This window comes from Diceros bicornis, chromosome 26 (assembly GCF_020826845.1).
Source record: "Diceros bicornis minor isolate mBicDic1 chromosome 26, mDicBic1.mat.cur, whole genome shotgun sequence".
In the NCBI taxonomy this organism is placed as follows: domain Eukaryota; kingdom Metazoa; phylum Chordata; class Mammalia; order Perissodactyla; family Rhinocerotidae; genus Diceros; species Diceros bicornis.
The window spans coordinates 35,389,260-35,406,584 of record NC_080765.1 but is presented as its reverse complement, the minus strand read 5'-3'; the positions used below and the strand labels follow the sequence as shown (position 1 = coordinate 35,406,584).

The following is a 17,325-nucleotide window of genomic DNA, read 5'->3' as shown; positions in this document are numbered from 1 at the left end:
AAAGTTTTAAAAGGCTTGAGGAACGTTGGTATTATTAGAAGCATAAAGCATTCCAGGATGATTCCTTGAAAGATAGTATTCTAGAATATTTCTTTAAAAAAAGGAATTTAGGGGCCGGCCCAGTGGCACGAACGGTTAAGTGCGCGCACTCCGCTGCGGCGGCCCGGGGTTTGCCGGTTCGGACCCCGGGCGCGCACCGACACACTGCTTGGCAAGCCACGCTGTGGCGGCGTCCCATATAAAGTGGAGGAAGATGGGCATGGATGTTAGCCCAGGGCCAGTCTTCCTCAGCAAAAAGAGGAGGATTGGCAGATGTTAGCACAGGGCTGATCTTCCTCACAAAAAAAAAAAGGAATTTATTTCCATTACCTTAATATCACTTCTCTCCCTTTCCTCCCCTCTCCCCAGGCCTAATGATGGTTTTGTGGATAATGCAGGTGGGACACACGGCTTTTGGTGCTTCTCATTCTTCTTAAGAAGGCATGGAATGGGATGGTGTATGAGGTGGGGTATTTCCAGTGAAGGGAGTTCTGGAGAGGAAGGTAAAGTTCAGGTAGGGGCTCCCCAGGGGCTGATCTCCTCTGTCCTTCCCCACCCTTAGCTCCAGCTGTAGTGGAGGTCTGAGACTGGTACTTTATCTTTTGATGGTCATGGTGATGGTGATGATGATGATGATGGTGATGATGGTGATGGTGGTGATAATGGTGATGATGACGGTGATGGTGATGGTGATGGTCATGGTGATGGTGATGATGATGGTGATGGTGATGATGGTGATGATGGTGATGGTGATGATGATGGTGATGGTGATGGTGATGATGATGGTGATGGTCATGGTCATGGTCATGGTGATGATGGTGCTGATGGTGTTGCTGATTGGGATAACTGACACTCACCAAGACCTCATCTGTCCTTATGATGTACCAGCCTTACACACACTCTCTCATGCAACCCTCACCACAACCAGTGAGTAGCTTCTGTTATTATCCCCACTTAACAGATAGTGGATACTGAGGGTGGGGAAGATTGTATAATCCCTTACCAGCTGTGCAAATAGTTATTATGGGATGAACAAATATTGCAAGCAAGATTATTAGACCCATTTTACAAATGAGAAAAGAGAAACTGAGAGAATTTAAATAACTTGTCCAGGGGCACAGCCAGTAAGGAGCAGAGCCAACGTTCTGACTTGAGTCATGCTATCAGCTCAGTGGTGCCGTGCCATGGCTACTGGCACTGAACTGGGTGGTGTGGACAATGCTCAGTGAGCAGGAGGGCAGTCTCCCTGCTTGGCTTTCCCTCACTGAATCTAGGTCCCTCCCTACAGACCACAGTTTCTACCCTCGAGGATGATAATGACCTCATCTTGGGACCCTCCGTGTTAGGTGTATTTGGACTTCTCTATTATGTGGACCATGACAGGCTGAATAATAGCCCCACAAAGATGTCCACGCCTTAATCCACGGAACCTGGGAGTATGTTACCTTACATGGCAAACAGGAATTAAGGTGCTCCCTGGAGCACTACTGGAGAAGTGAGTCTAAACCAGTGATTCTCAACCAGGGAGGATTTTGTCCCCCAGGGGATATTTGCAAATGTTTGAAGACATTTTGTGTTGGTGGGAGGATGCCACTGGCATGTAGTGGGTAGAGGCCTGAGGTGCTGCTAAATGTCCTGCAACGCACAGGACAGCCCTACGGTGAAGAATGATCCAGCCCCACGTCAATAGTGCCGAGGGTGAAAAACCCAGGTCCGAACAAAGTGCTTAGATCCTGCTGGGCAGAGATGAGATAAAACTCTTGCTCTAGCTTTAGCTCTTGAGCTTTCAGAATGAGCCTTCAGATGTTCTCACATTCTACTTCCTTACCCCCAATTTACAGATAAGGAAACTGAGGCTTAGAGAGGTTAAGTCATCTGCCCAAGGCCAGCAGCTAGAAAGAGGCAGAGCCAGGATGTAAACCCAAGTCACCTTACCGCCAACACCTGTTTCTTAACCCCATTGCTCATTGTGCATTCTGCCTAATTACTTTTGTGATCTTGGAGGAGTTAGATGTGGCTGAGAAAATAGAAACTCTGAGAAGCTAGAAAACGTGCTCAAAATCACATTGGAGAATAATAACCATACCCAAGATTTGGAGGCAAGTCAGCTTCCTCGGCTGCAAAACCTTCCTTGCAGGGTGATCGTGAATATAAAGAGACGTTCCATGACGTTCGGGAAGGCACTGTGTGGCGGGAGGTATGATTACTCGCAGAGCCCAGTGCATCCTCCTTCACAAGGCAGGCCGGGGGGAATGGAGCAGCCAGCAGCATCTGAATTAAAAGCAGTCACTTCATCTTCTTGGGAAATGGTGACTCATTAAAAGCAACCGGCTGTTTCCCATTATATTCATGTTATGGCGAGAAGGCAGGATACTTGGTACGTCCCATAATAGGATGTTTGGGGATTGAAATGAGCTTCTTTCCTACATGAATGATTGATGACAATAAAAGGCTGGGGTGTCACCAGGAGCCTTAAAATGCATCAGGATATCCATCCTCAGTAATGAGACTCAGCTTTCCCCAGTATTTAAGACTCTCTGTTGGGTCGATACCAGGAAGACGTGCCCGTGCATACTGAGGGTGGTGAGCTAAGGGATTGGCCCCTTGACAGAGGGCTGGGGGCACCCCTCTGGATCCTCCTTTCGGGGCAGGCATGGGTCTGTTGGAGTTGGAGGATTGCAGTCCTACCTAGAGGGACAGAGGAATAGCCCAAATGACCAGAAGTTTGTCGTTGTCCATACCTGATGATCCCAGTATTGTTTCCTCTCTCACATTCATCTGGCTTCCAGGGAAAGGACATGTGATGGTTTTAAGAACAATACTGACCACTCTTTATCACGCCAGCATATTGCACCAAGCCCTTGACATATTATGTAATTTCATCTCCATAGCAGCACCTCCATGAGGTAGGAGTTACCGTCCCGTTTTACAGCAGAGGAAACTGAGACTTGAGAAGATTAAGTAACGTGTCCAGATCCCACAGTTAGTGGTAGAGCCAGGACTTGAACCGGAATCTGTCCGAATCTGCCATCAGGGCAAGCTGCTGGTGAACCAACGACCACCACAGAGCGCTGAAGCAAAATACTCCCCAACACGTAAGCCACTCGCTAGGGGGTCAACTCGACGAGGGCAGTTTTTGTCTGTTTTGTTCCATCTCCATTGCTCAGAGCAGTATCTGGCATGAAGCAGATTTGCAATGACTATTTATCAAGTGAATAATAAGAGCAAATATTACAGAGAACTTTCTGTGTGTCTGGCACTGACATAAATTACCTAAGAGATTGTGCGATTGTCGCCACATTGCAGATGAAGAAACTGAGGCCCGGAGTCATCAGCTGATGGGACCAAAGTCGGCATGAGAACCAGACCCTGAGAGCTGAAAGTTCATGCCCAGGACCGCCCCCTTCACTTGCCCTCTTCAAGGGCTGACCTGGCTCCCACGGCGCCCACACACACCAACTCTTTTTCTTTTTTGCAACTTTTCTATAAATCTAAAATTATTCCAAAATCAAAAGTTTTTTTTAAAAAATTCAAACAATAGAAAAGGACGTATCAACTGGAAGGTGATTCTCCCCAACATTGACCTCCAGACCCACACATCCTCCAAAGGCAACCGCTGTGTCCCTTCTCTGCTGTGCCTTTCTGAGGATGTTCTAAGGATGCTGGATGCCTGATAAATGTTTGTGGGACTGAAATGAACAGGTCCACCTTCATTTAATTGCCTCTGTGATATGAGCTGGGTTGAAAAAGTGACTCAAAATGGGTGATTGACACACAATTGAGAATTGTACTTCAGGCCTGAGTTCTCGTTTAATTTACAATGAGAACTCCAGAGTTTGGGCCCACTGCTGTTTGTCGAGGGACCCTCAGAACCACATCCTGCCATGTCATTCTGTATCCTCTCCAATATGGATATGAGGCTGACCTAAAGGACTTCTAAGACCCTTCCAACCCGGAGAGCTGGAATTCCATTCTACAACAGCCTTCCCAGGGCGTGGGAGGGGTACCTAGTGGTACACAGATGCTTCTAACATCAAACAACATTGAATTACATTGCGGGAAAATTACTCTCTTTTTTCCAATTATCAATCTTTATGATTACCAAAGAAGAAAGCCTCAATTTGGTGATTTATCTTTAGTGCCTCTCTAGTACTTGCTAACTTTCTAGTACTTGCTAATCCACCTTGTAAAGAAAGAAAAATTAGGCTTCAATCTGAGCCTTGAGGAGACTACAGTATTCAGCCAGAATTTAATAACATTGCTTTGTTTCCGTTGGCTTTATTTTTATGGCAATTTTCTAATTATGCCAAGTGATAGTGACTTATTATTTATGGATGTGATATGAAATTTCCTTTAAGGACTTTATTTGAGTAAAAACAAGTCAACGTAAAGAGATATTGAGTAAATGATAGTGTAGATAATGTATTAGTCTGCTCTGGCTGCTGTAACAAAATACCGGAGACTAGGTGGCTCATGAACAACAGGAATTTATTTCTCACAGTTTGGAGGCTAGGAGTCCATGATCAAGGCACTGGCAGACCCTGTTTTTGGTAAGGACCCTCTTCCTGACTTGTAAGTGGCCATCTTCTTATGTGCTCACATGGCAGGGAGCAGAGAGAAAGGAAGCAAGCTCTTGTGTCTCTTCTCATAAAGGCACTAATCCCATATATGAGGGCTCCACCCTCATGACCTAATCACCTCCCAAAGGCCCCACCTCCCAATACCAGCACATTAGGGGTTAGGATTTCAGCATATGAATTTTGGAGGGACACAGACATTCAGTCCATAACAGACAGTGCGTGGCCTTGGTGAATTCTGTTCAGTGATGGAGGTTTTGGAAATGCTGTTCTGCAGCCCTTTAACCTACAGTGTGGGCTTTGGAATGAGACAGATCTGGGTCTGAGTCCCAGCTCTGCCACTCATTGGTTGAGCGATGTTGTCCAATCATTTGTGATCTCTCTGAGCCTCATTTTATTCATCTATAAATGTAGGGTGGTATTGATAGTACCTACCTCCCAAGGCATTTAGGAGCATGATGAGGCAGTACTTAACTCATAGTAAATGCTTAACATGAGTGAGCTCTGGTGTCTACCAGGTGCCTGAAGGCTATGAAGCAGAAACAAAAGCAGGGCTTGTCCAGAGCACCCAGGGCTTAATTCCTACTGTGATCTGTGGTTGGAAAAGACAGACCAGAAAAGACTTCTCTTCGGTCCCCAGCAGTTTTACCTTCTTGCCTATCGTTAAATTACAAGTCTCCAGGAGATTGCCAGCCCTCATTCATCATCACCACCACTACTGCCCCTGTCGCTGGGTAGCTCTAAAATTTTAAGATAAACGATTAAACCTGCTGGTGCATGCCAGTCATGCCCAGCGCTCAGCTCTTGTTTGCTGGTGCTGCTGTGCTCATGAGGCGTGCATCTCCCCAGTGTGGCATTTGGGGATAAAAAGATGGATTTAGCTGCTTCATCCCCCAGAAGTGACTCAGCTCCTGGAAGTTCCGTGACAGCAATGGCAGTTGGAGCCCTGGGGACTTCTGTCAGCAGAGCCTTGTAGCGCCCATCTTCTGTAGCCACCCCAAAATGCTTGTCCGTCTCCATCCAAGATTTGTCCTCCTCACGGACACTTTGATTGGCAGCTGTTGGATGCCTGCCTTCTAGCTGGAAAATGTTGTCGAGAAGGTTTCCACCATGCTGGTTCTTTCACACCAGTTCACACTGAAAAGAAACCGACCACGCATCATCTTCATTCATTCACATCCTGTACCAGCATTTCTCAGAGTCTGGTCTGAGATCTCCTGCATGAAGGTCCCTGGACATGATTCCCCCAATTCAGGTTTATCCTCAACCCTGGGGGCAGAGACAGGGAAGCTGACTATTTAACAAGGTAATAATCACAGTATTCACCGTGGCTGCTAATGCGTGAAAACAGCTACTCTCTATGCACCTAATGCAATAGAACATACTCAGTTCTCTCTACTGTTAAGATGATGGTGGTACTTCTTAAGTAGGGTAGTAGTTCCTAAGTGGATATGATTGATTACAACAAAAGCTTTGGAGCAGGAGAGGTCTGGTTTTAAATCTCAGTCCTGCCCCTTACTCCTTTTCCTGAGCCTCAACTTGTTTGTCTGTGAAATGAGGGTACTAACAATACTTACCACCCAGGGCTATTTCGAGAATCAAATAAGGTAATCTGATCCTGGCAAGTAATTAATGCTCAATAAATGTTAGCTATTATTGTTACTGGGTAAACTTGGTTTTTTTAACCTTTAAGCTGGGGAAATGATAGCATCTACCATCTAGAGCAAAGGTTGGCAAACTTTTTCTGTAAAGGGCCAGGTAGTCAATATTTGAGTTTTTGTGGGCTGTACCGTCTCTGTTGCAACTACACAATTCTGCTATTGTAGTGGAAAAGCAACCCGTAAATAATACATCCGTGAATGAGTGTGGCCAGTGTTCCAGTAAAACTTTATTTACAAAATCAGGCAGAGGGCTGGATTTGGCCCATGGCAGTAGTTTGCTAACCTCTCACCCAGGATGTTGTGAAGATTAAATGAGAAAAGTCTTGTCATGAGCCTAGCACAGTGCCTGGCACAGAGCACCCCCTATAAGGAAGGATTCTAACTATTGTGTATCTGATTTGAGGTCTAGGCTTCACTCCTTTCCAGGGGAAGGAAAGCATCCATGAGCAAGGCTTTTCAACCGAGGTACCAGCCCCATTCTCTGCCCCAAATCAAAGCTAAACGTGCATCTCAGCACATGGAGCCTGGCGGGGCCACCGCCTCCTCCCTCCCCCAGGGATGGAGGTAAAATGCCAACCCCTGGGGTGTGATTAATTCTCTTCGTCCCACACGTCCCCCCAGGGTGTATTGCCATTTCCAGCATCTGTCCCGTGGAAATCAGGTTGCCCATCTGAACCAATGTGAGAAATGAGGATACTTGTATCTGCGAGGCGGTTAACTCTGCGCTTTCGCGTCCACAAAGGCATTTAACCCTGGCCCGGAGGCTGTGTCACATGGTTAAAGATGAGAGAGAGACCACTGGGTTTGAATTCTGTCTCTGCAATGTTCTGGTTGTGTGATGTTGGGCGGGTCACTTTCCTTCGCTAAGCCTCAGATTCATCGTCTAGAAAATAGGGATTAAATGAGATAATACACATAAAACCTCCAGCACAGCATAACACGTGATAGCTATTGAACCCCATTTTGCAGAGGAAGGAAGTGATGCTAAAGGGTAACGGGGCTCATTGAAGGTCGTGCAGCTGGTGGTTGGCCTCAGACCAACAATCTCTAACTCTGGCCCCTAGCTGGGTTTCGCCGCGCCCCATCCTCTGGCCGCTTCCTAGGACTCCTGCTACTTCCAGCCAGGACTGTGCTCCATGGACGGTGACTGAAGCTCTTGGAGAGAGTGACATCGCTGTCAGGGAGCTTGCAAACCCATGGCCATTCATCACTGTAGTGGGTCACAGTGCCCTCCCCAAATTCATATCCACCCAGAACCACAGAATGTGACCTTAATGGAAACAGGGTCTTTGCAGAGGTAGTTAAGATAAAGATCAAAATGAGATCATACTGGATTAGGGTGGACCCTAAATCCAATGAGACAGAAAAGGACAGAGAAGGACACAGAGCGACGGGGAAGAAGGCCACGTGAAAACCGAGGCAGAGGTTGTAGCGATGCTGCCGCAAGCCGAGGATTGCCGGGAGCCACCAGGAGCTGGAAGAGGCAAGGAGGGATCCTCCCCTGGAGCCTTTGGAGGGAGCGTGGCCCTGCCGACACCTTCATTTGGGACTTCTGGCCTCCAGAACTATGAAAGAATAAATTCCTCTTGTTTTAAGCCACCCAGTTCATGGTGATTTGTTATGGCAGCCCTAGGAAATTAAGACACCTCCCTTGACTCTGAGATGTGGATGAATAGGGGGCGTCGGACTTGGAACGCCTGTGTGGACAAGGGGCAGTGGTGTTGGGACAAAGAGTATGTGTCTTGGAGGCAGATGTGGGCTCAGCTCATTCCCTTGCCAGCTCTGAGCCTTTGATTCCTTATTTGTAAAAAAGAGAACATCCAGATCCTGCTGGCTTGTGTCAAGGATTAAAAGATACGGCACGGCAGAGCAGGCCCAGTGGTAATAACAAAGGAGATCATAACTATGTATTGAGCACAACATGGTTCATTCAATCTTCGCAACTGCCCTGGGGGGTGGGTTCTCTTATTATCCTCATATTAAAGAGGAGGAAACTGAGTCACCGAGAGGTTAACTAACTCTCCAAGGCCACACAGCTAGTGAGGGGCAGAGCCGTGACTCAAACCCAGTCCATCTGACTGGAGAATGTCCCCTACCTCCCACCCCCGGGTCACCCCAACCTTCTATTGCTCCGTGCCCAGAGTCAAAGCTGGTTCTCCAGGCTGGTTGGAGCCCGGCACAGTAACGCTCAATTCATATGAATATTTTAATCTTGTTCCTTCCTCCTTCCTCTAGCCAGGCCTCATTGTTCCAATCCCAGGAGCCATCTCTGCCTGGCATCTGGGGCAGTAGGACCCCAAATCTGATTCCAGGGGCCTTGAGGAGATCATCACCCAGCATGTCACGTGGAAAATTTCGTAAAAATCCTCTTTAGCCGTCTCTTCCTCTTCTGAGGTCCCAGTCCTGAGAAAGCCCCTCTGATCCCTCTCCTTTCCCTCCTTTTTCTGACACTCACTCCCTTCCCTCCCCTGCCTCTCCCCTTTCACCCTTATCCACACCAGCTCAGCCTGACAGCAGGATCGTCTCCAGGACCCGCCATCCTTAGAAGGCAGGAAGAGGCAACTGTGAATATCCCGAATTCCACACTTTCTCTCTTTCCCCCACCTCACCTGTCTTCCTCCCCACAACCCATCTAGACAATTGTCCACTGCCCTCAGCCCCCACTCAACACCAGACTCTGCACTGTCTGTGTTGTGAAATCTGGGAATATGTCTGAAAATACAGAGAAGCGGACATTGCTGAGAAGCTGAATTAAGGGGGGAAAAATCTCCAATAGGCCTTTGACTGTCATGCCAAAATTTCTTCTCCCTAACTCATTTCTTGGCTTTTTCCATGGCCTTTGTCCTCATTTATCTCTTACAAACTGCAAGTTATCTCAGAGAGAATTAGGGAGGCCATTGATTTCAATGTGAGAATCAACTACAGGTAATTGTCTTCCTCCTGATTCCTCAGCAAAATGAGGAATTTTGGTTGGTGGAGGGAAGGCAGGTAGTTTTGGCATGTGGAATGGATGTGTTAGGGGGTAGGTGATTGAAGGGTATGGCAATTTACCAAAAATCTGATGTCTAGTGAAGAACTCAGGGGCAGGAGGTTCCCACAGATGGCAAAGCAGTCGTGTGGGCTTCTGGGCGTGGGCACAATTTAGGGATCCAAGCAAATAGGAGTTTGCAAGTGAAGTCTTAAGTGAAGGCTGCAAATCGCAGCGCCCCAGATCCTGAGCAGGTGTGCTGGGCTAGGGCTCCAGGTCGTAGAAAGGAGACAGGAGAGAGAGGGCAGCTTTCCAAACCATTGACTTGGACATAAGGCAAAAGACAAGCGCCGGGTAGCAGAATTGAGGTGCCGGGTGTGGAAGGAGTTCACAGATGTAAGTGATGTGATGTTGGCCTCAGAGTAAAGCAAGAACATCCCCTCCCCTGCGTCGTCTTCTCTACCTGTGAAAGACCTGAGAATATTGCACCCTTGAAAACCCAGCCCTTCTCTCTGGAAAGGTGGCCCAAAGGCGCCTCTTAGATGCGTGCAAAGATTTAACTTTGAGAATGCTCATCACAGGGCTGTTTATAGAGAGGAAAATGGAAAACAACCTAAACGTCTGGGGGTTGGTGAAGTGACTCATGACACAGCCACAAATAGAAAACTACACAGCCTTTCACAGCCTTGGACGAACATCGAAGGATGTGCAAAATGCTCATGATGTGTTGTTAAGTGAAAAGAGCAGGTAAAAAAATGGTGAGACCCTAACTTTATATTACAAACATCAGACCTATGTAATGGTGGGTATGTATGCATATAATTGTATATGCGTTGCCTATGACATTATGCATAAATGTTAATATATGTGCATACATTAACATTTTTAACTACTAAGATTTCGGTGTACATTTTTCCAGTCTTAAAAAATGTATATGCATGTGCGCATGTGTGTATATAATATTATACATATAAAACCATATATATTACCCTATATATTCATACTACATATATACTATATATAATCATATGAATTACCATACATATATCAGAAGAATGTAACCAAAATGTTAATGACAATCTATGTGGTAATATGTATACACACATATACACATACATATATACTGTTAGGGACTGAATGTTTATGTCCCTGCCGAATTCATATGTTGAAGCCGTAACCACCCCCTGCCCCCGGTGTGGCTGTGTTTGGAGATGGGGCCTCTAAGGAAGTAATTAAGGTTAAATAAGGTCATAAGGGTAGGGCCCTGACCCCACAGGATTAGTTTCTTTATAAGAAGAGACACAAGAGAGCTTGTGCATTCTCTCTGCATGCACACAAAGAGGAGGCCTTGTGAGCACACAGCGAGAAGGCGGCTGTCTGCAAGCCAGGAAGAGAGCCGTCACCAGAAACTGACCCTGCCAGACCTTAATCTGGGACTTCCAGCCTCCAGAACTGTGAGAACATAAATGTCTGTTGTTTAAGTCCCCCAGCCTCTGGTATTTTGTTATGGCAGCCCAAGTGAATGCATGCATACGTGTATATATATATACATACCTACGTATATGCAAATCTATGTAGTGTCTATATATATGATAAGATGTATGGTTATATATCGTAATATGTATGTTTTTTAAATATATGGTTTATATACATAACTCTTAATATAAGATTGGGAGAACGGCCATCAAAATGTGGATAGTGGTTCTCTCTGGGCTGTGGGGTTATGGATGACTTTTTACTTTGTTCTTTTTCGCCCATCTGTATTATCTGAATGTTCTACAACAAACTTGTATCATTTCATTTTACTATTACTTACTATTCCTATAAGATAATTGTTAATGGTATTATTACAAAATAATTATTATTAAGCTTTCTTCTGACTAAAGTTGGCCTTGGTCTTGGAGGCTGGGACAGGGCAAAGTGGCCGTCACCAAGGAGACCAGAGGCTCGGAAGCCAGGACCAGGCAGGGATTGTGAAGGTCATATATATAACTGTGAACGGGTGATCCCGCCCGAGCCTCCTCTGGTCATCGTAACAAGATTCCCTTGAAAAATGTGTTTTCTAGTTTCCTAAGGGCCCGCTCACAAACATGCACTTGCACTGCAGGCTGAGATCCATGTGCCCTCGAGATGGGTGAAGGTCGCTGGAGCAGGGCTGTTCCCTGGGACCAGGACAGGGCTTGCTTCTGGGAATTCTTGAAAACTGGTGTGGCCTCGGAGTCTTGATGCCTGTGTTTCCTGTTTCCTGCACAGATCAGCTGGACATCATCTCCATGGCGGAGACAACCATGATGCCGGAGGAGATCGAGCTGGAGATGGCAAAAATTCAGCGTCTCCGGGAAGTCTTGGTCCGCCGGGAGTCTGAGCTCAGGTTTATGTGAGTGCTTCGGGGACGTGGTGGGGAAAGGAAGGAGCGTGGAGGGGAGGAGGCCGGGAGAACCTAACATCTACTGTTGAGTACTGTGGGCCAGGCACTGGGATAAAGGCATTACATATATATTTTTTTAAATCTCATTTGATTCTCACTACCGCCTCGAGAAGTGGGTATGGTGATCTCCCACTTTAAACAAGACTCTGGGATTGAATTCAGGCCAGTCTGACTCCAAAGCCCAGAGTCTTTCTATGTTACCCATTGGAGAAGAGAAAAGAGACACGAGAGAGAGGAAGAGAGAGACCGAGACCCCGAGTTGGTACTCTGTGCTGGTGTCGTTAAGGGCAGACGCTCTGGGTCCAGACAGGCCTGAGATCAAAAACAGCTGGGTGAGCGTGGGCAGGTTACTTAGCCTCGCTGAGCTTCAGTTCCCTCCTTTGTAAAATGGGGGGAAATAATAATACCTCTCTCCCGGGGCTATTAGCAACCTCAGAGTCACATGGTTTGAAAATCCATTGTCTACAGAGCACAGTACTCCTGGGGGATTACAGGTAGTCTGTCAAGAGAAACTGTAATTTTAAAAATTGGGCTCTGGCAGGTAAACAGCGAGAGTTTAAAAGCAAAACAAAACAAAAGCAGAGGATTATGAGGGAACATTTCTGGAAAACCTCCTACACTGCCTGTCAGCTCGTGACCTAACCTCCCCTCGAAGAAGCAGCAACATCATACCTCCCAGGCACGAACTACGAACCTCTCACTCATTCTTTCACTGATTTCTCTCAACTCCGGGAGGCTGGTTATGGGATCATCCCATTTTACAGATGAGGAGACTGAGGCTCAGAGAGGTTAAATAACCTGCTCAGGGCCTCCCAGCTCGTAAATAGGGGAGTTAGGATTCGGGCCCAGCTCTTCCTGCCTTCAAAACCTGTGTTCTCACTGCTACATTGTATGACTGTCTCTCTCACCCCATGAAATGGAGTGCGATATCAACAGCTGCCATTGAGTCAGCTCTTTGCACGCACCAGACCCTGTGCTAAATGCCTCATGAGCATGACCCCTTCTCACAGAAGCCCTTAGAGGAAGGTTCTAGAACATCCCCACTTTACAGATAAGAAACATCCTCCCTTTCATCTGGGAATAAGCTAAACAAGTACATCATGTGTGTTCAGGAACCATCCCTCCCTCCCCATAGTTTTCGTTTTATTTTTTGTTTTTCAAGAGAACCTGATGAAGGATTGGTTGTGTGGGAGAAGTATCAACTAAGACCACGTGTTCTATTAGGTCGGGTGATTCCAACAACAGAGACAGCCAGGACTGGGTGTGATGAGTTTGAGATGCCTGTGGGTCCCCAAGTAGCAATGAGCAGCAGGGAGCTCCGGGTCTGAGTGTGAAGTGGAGGGACTCTCTACATGCGGAGATTTGGGGCTGACCCAAATATCATCAGTTATTGCATTCGCGCAAGGGGTACAGTCACCCCACATAAACAAGGAGACAAAAACAGCAAGGATCCAAGTGTAGGATCCAGAGAAGGCTGTTCCTCCTTGTGGAAGGAGTCGGGGGAAAGGAGAAAGGCAGCTGTCAAACTTGCGGTGAAAAAATATGGAATAACTGAGAGTTCAGTGGCAATAAGAGGGCTTGGGATTATAATAGTCTATAAATAGTACATACCAGACACATGAAAATTAAACGTCTTTCTTCCTCCAGGTCCGTTTTTAATCCCAATTCATAGAAGCGACCTATGCTAATAGCATTGGTTTTTATTAATTCTGGTGGATAGTTTTATGACTATTCTCCTTTTTCTTAATATATAACCTTTAGTCAGGATGTACTAAGTCCTCCTTACAAAAGATGATTAAATTATTTCCTAGGTCTTGCCTGCGCATCTTTTTTCTATTTTTAGACTTTCGATTTTTACTGTTCTCAAAAAGCATATTACTTAAGTTCAGTTTTAAAACCATAATTAAGCTTCTGCTCTTATCTATCGATTGTTTCTAACATTAAAAACACATCACTGGCATTTATAATACCCTCCCCCCTGCTTTAAAAGAAAGAAAATAGAGAACGTGAGCTCTGCTTTAAAGTACGGAAGAGCTCCCTTCAGCCAGCAGGTGCTCAGAAGGGGCCAGAGGGTGCTCTTGCTGCTATGGGAACGATGACTGTTACTTCGCATTGACTGGCCTTTGCATCGTGTGTGTGCTCGCACTCGAGGGCACGCACACACACGCAAACATACGCATTATGCCCGGCATCTGGCGCGTGCCTGGCACATGGTGAGGGCTCACTGACAGGAATAGCTAACGTATAAGCTCTAGCTCTGGGCCACGCACCGCCCCAAGCTCTTGACTTGTGACCTCACTGCATTTCCCCATCAGCCCGTGAGTCTGACCACTTAGGGACAAATGTCAACAGTAGACACTTGAATAAATCAAATTATCTGAAGGACACAGAAGGATGTCAGTGTAGTCAGGACATAGGGCGGGGTTCAGTGACACTCCCCGGGGGAGGGGCCAGCTTCCAGGCCTCCGGGAGTCTCCCTAGCAGCCCACAGACCCGCAGATGGCAGTGGATGATAATAACAGTTCCCCCAGGCCCAGCCTCGCACAGTATGTAGCCTTGCTTGGAGGCGCACCCACCTCGTCAATCTCAGAGGTGCGAGATGGACTCCAGGATGGACAGGGTAGAGATCACAGCCCACTCAGACCTTGACAAGTGCCTCATCCATCATCCTTGGCCTCCCAGGCTAACAGGCCATGTATGTGGATCATTCTTGAATTCAGTTTCCTGGCTATTTCTCAGAGCCAGGCCCTTACAGAGCTGTATTGTGCAGATGGGTCCTATTGTTGTCTCCATTTTAGAGAAGAGGGAATGGGAAGCTAAGAAATTTGCCCTAGGCTGCCTTAGCTAGTAAGCAGAAGCTAGGATGCAGGTTGAATCCAGACTATTTATTAAGTAAGTGAGAGAGGGAAGGAAGGAAGGAGGGAGGGAGGAAGAGAAAGAGGAAGGGAAGCTCTGAATATATCTACCAAGATAATTCCTTAAAGAATGTAAGCGCCGTGAGGGCAGGGAGCTTATGCGTCGTCTTCACTGTTGAACAGTCCCTGGCACTTACTAGGCCAATTAATATTTGTTGAATGTGCAATAAATTATGCTTTCACACTCCATCCTTACCCCAAAACTTCACACACCACACACACACACACACACACACACACACACACACACGTGAGACCTCTTGGCACAGGGTAAGAGGGAAATAGAATTTCAGACCGTATTAAGCATTTATGGCTCAGGTGAGGAAGCCCGGAGTGACAGGGATGTGACAGCCCTTGGCTGAAACAGTCCCAATGACTGTAGCCCTAATAACCGGGATGAGATTGGTTTTGTCACACCTGCTCCGCAGTAATCCAGTTGATACCCATCAGCTCCCTCGGAGACGGTGTGAGTCAGGCCGTGTTTCCCAGCTGAGGGTGCCAGCTCACTTCCGCGGCCTCCTGCTATATTGACTCTTTCAAGAACCAGTCCGATGGCTGTTGCCCCAGCCCCTGCAGCGTTGGCGTTATTCTTTCCTGGTTTTCCTTTTCTCGTCCGCTCTGTCTTGCCCTCTCCCCGGGGACTCACAGCCTCTGCTGGTTCTCCCTCTCCTCTGGCCAGGATGGTGAGGAAGTACAAGAGGAAGATTCACCCACTCTCAGCGAACTAGTGTGAATTCACAAGAAGTGGGCTTAGGGGTCATCCTGGCTCTCCCATGTCCTCGGCTGTGACCTTGGGCACATGACAGAGCATGTAAGAACTGCTGTTTACTGAGGACACTGACATGTCACATACAAGCTACACACGTTGTGTACATTCGCTCACTTATTTTAGCTTATTGAACCCTCACAAGCACTCTTACGGGGTGGGTTCTATTCCTTCTATTTTATGGATGAGGAAACTGAGGCTAGAGAGGGGAAACAACCTGTTCAAGGTCACCAGCTCGCATGAGGTAGAACCAGGATTTGAACCCACGCTGTCTGTCCCAGAGCCAGAGCCCTTACCCCTAAGCTAGACTATTATCTTTATCCCCAACACGAAGACCCCTTTCCTCTTTGCCCAGTTCTTCTAGAATTCAAAGACAAACTCCTGGTTCGATGCCCACAATCCCACACTGGGTTTTGTCTTGTTCTGCCATCTTGAATTGAGTGCAATGGAAATGGAAAGGATTCTACTGAGTCAAGCGTTGGACTTTTCCGTACTCTTTCTCTGGAGATAAGTGATTGATGTGGAGCCTAAAACGATGAGCTCCAACTTAGACAGTCAAGGTTTGCAAAGTCAGCCTGCTGGGAATTCGCTGTAGTGCCCTATTCCTAGAAGGGTTCTCAGGAACTACAACAGTCAACATTTATGAGCCCTTACTAGGTAGGGGCCCAGCCTGTGCTAAGCCCTCTGCACATATTATCACATAACCTACAAAAAGTGCTTATTAGTGGAAGGACAAATCAGGAGCAACCCCAGCATACCTGCTCGCCTGGATAAGGCCCACTAGGTCGGGTTCAGAGAAGGGCTAAGAGGCAGCCTGGAGGGCATATGTCCTGGCTGCGCATCCCCAGTGCATCTTCTCTCCCTGTCTTCCCTTAGCTTGTCCTCTGGTTTCCAAGTTGCTAAATGGTGTGTAGAGATCTCCCACTTGAAGTTTGGCAATTTTCTGAGCTTCATTTGGACGAGTCAGTAAACCCCTCAGGATCATGAAACCGCCTCTGTAGCAGGTGACAGGTGACAGGTGCCCAGGAGATAAAGCTTGAATCCTGCTTTGCTCTGTCCTTGATCTTCCATGCCACACACCTCCAGTCCCTCCCGCTGCCCCGTCTCCTCGCCTCTCCCCACCCTGTCCTACGGAGGCTGTCAACACCCTCTGACTCATTCTCCCCCCCTAATTCCAGCACTGCATCACGCCATTAGCTTGCACAACTCCTGCAGCCCCTGGTTGCCCACCTCAGCTCTTCTCCATCCTCCCTACAATCCTGGTCCTGCTGTTTATCTGGGTTTCAGATAATTAAGCACCTTCAGCCTCTGAACGGGGGTGGGGGGTGGTTATCTTCATTTCACACCCGCTGGCCGGATTTTCATAAAAGGGATAGCGTGCCCTGTCTCGCAGCTTGCTCTGGGCAGCGGTGGCTTTGGATCAATGAGAGTCAGAACTGCAGCAGGCGGGGGAGGCCGGCGTGTGAAGGACAGATTTCAGGAGCAGAGCCCTCGACTCCCAGTATTTCCAGAGCCTCGGCTTTGGCCCCAGTAACTTTGTTCTGTTAAGAAGTACCAAGTGTGGGAAGAGGTCAGGCCCTAGAACCTGGCAGAGATTCAGGGTGTGGTGGTAGAAAGAGCATGAGTTGTAAATAGCAGCTTTTTGAATATGTGCTATGCTGGGTGGTGTTCGGAGTGTTCTATGTGCATTGACTCATTTAATCCTCACTACAACCATGTAGACAGATAACACCCCCCCATTTTATAGATGAGGAAACTGAGGCACAGAGAGGTCAAGTAGCTTGTCCGGGGTTGCAAAGCTTCCACTAAATAGCAGACAATGATATAACCCAGGTATTCTGGATCCAGAGTCCATGGTCTCAACCATCGTGTTATGGAGTCTCTCAGCTGGTTTTGAACCCCAGGTCTATGCTTACCAACTGTGTGGCCTGGAGCAAATCTTTTGCCCTGTTATGGCCTCAGTTTTCCCCA

General features: G+C 47.3%; 1 protein-coding gene across 1 annotated transcript in view; it reads left to right on the top strand.

Moving 5' to 3' along the window:
- The window catches only part of BMERB1 (bMERB domain containing 1), a 111,680-nt gene that overhangs the window by 51,963 nt on the left and 42,392 nt on the right, over nucleotides 1-17,325 (top strand). The window contains exon 2 of the mRNA XM_058569997.1: nucleotides 11,499-11,622. Within this exon, the coding sequence (XP_058425980.1) occupies nucleotides 11,499-11,622 (124 nt within the window). The remainder of the gene's footprint in view (nucleotides 1-11,498; nucleotides 11,623-17,325) is intronic.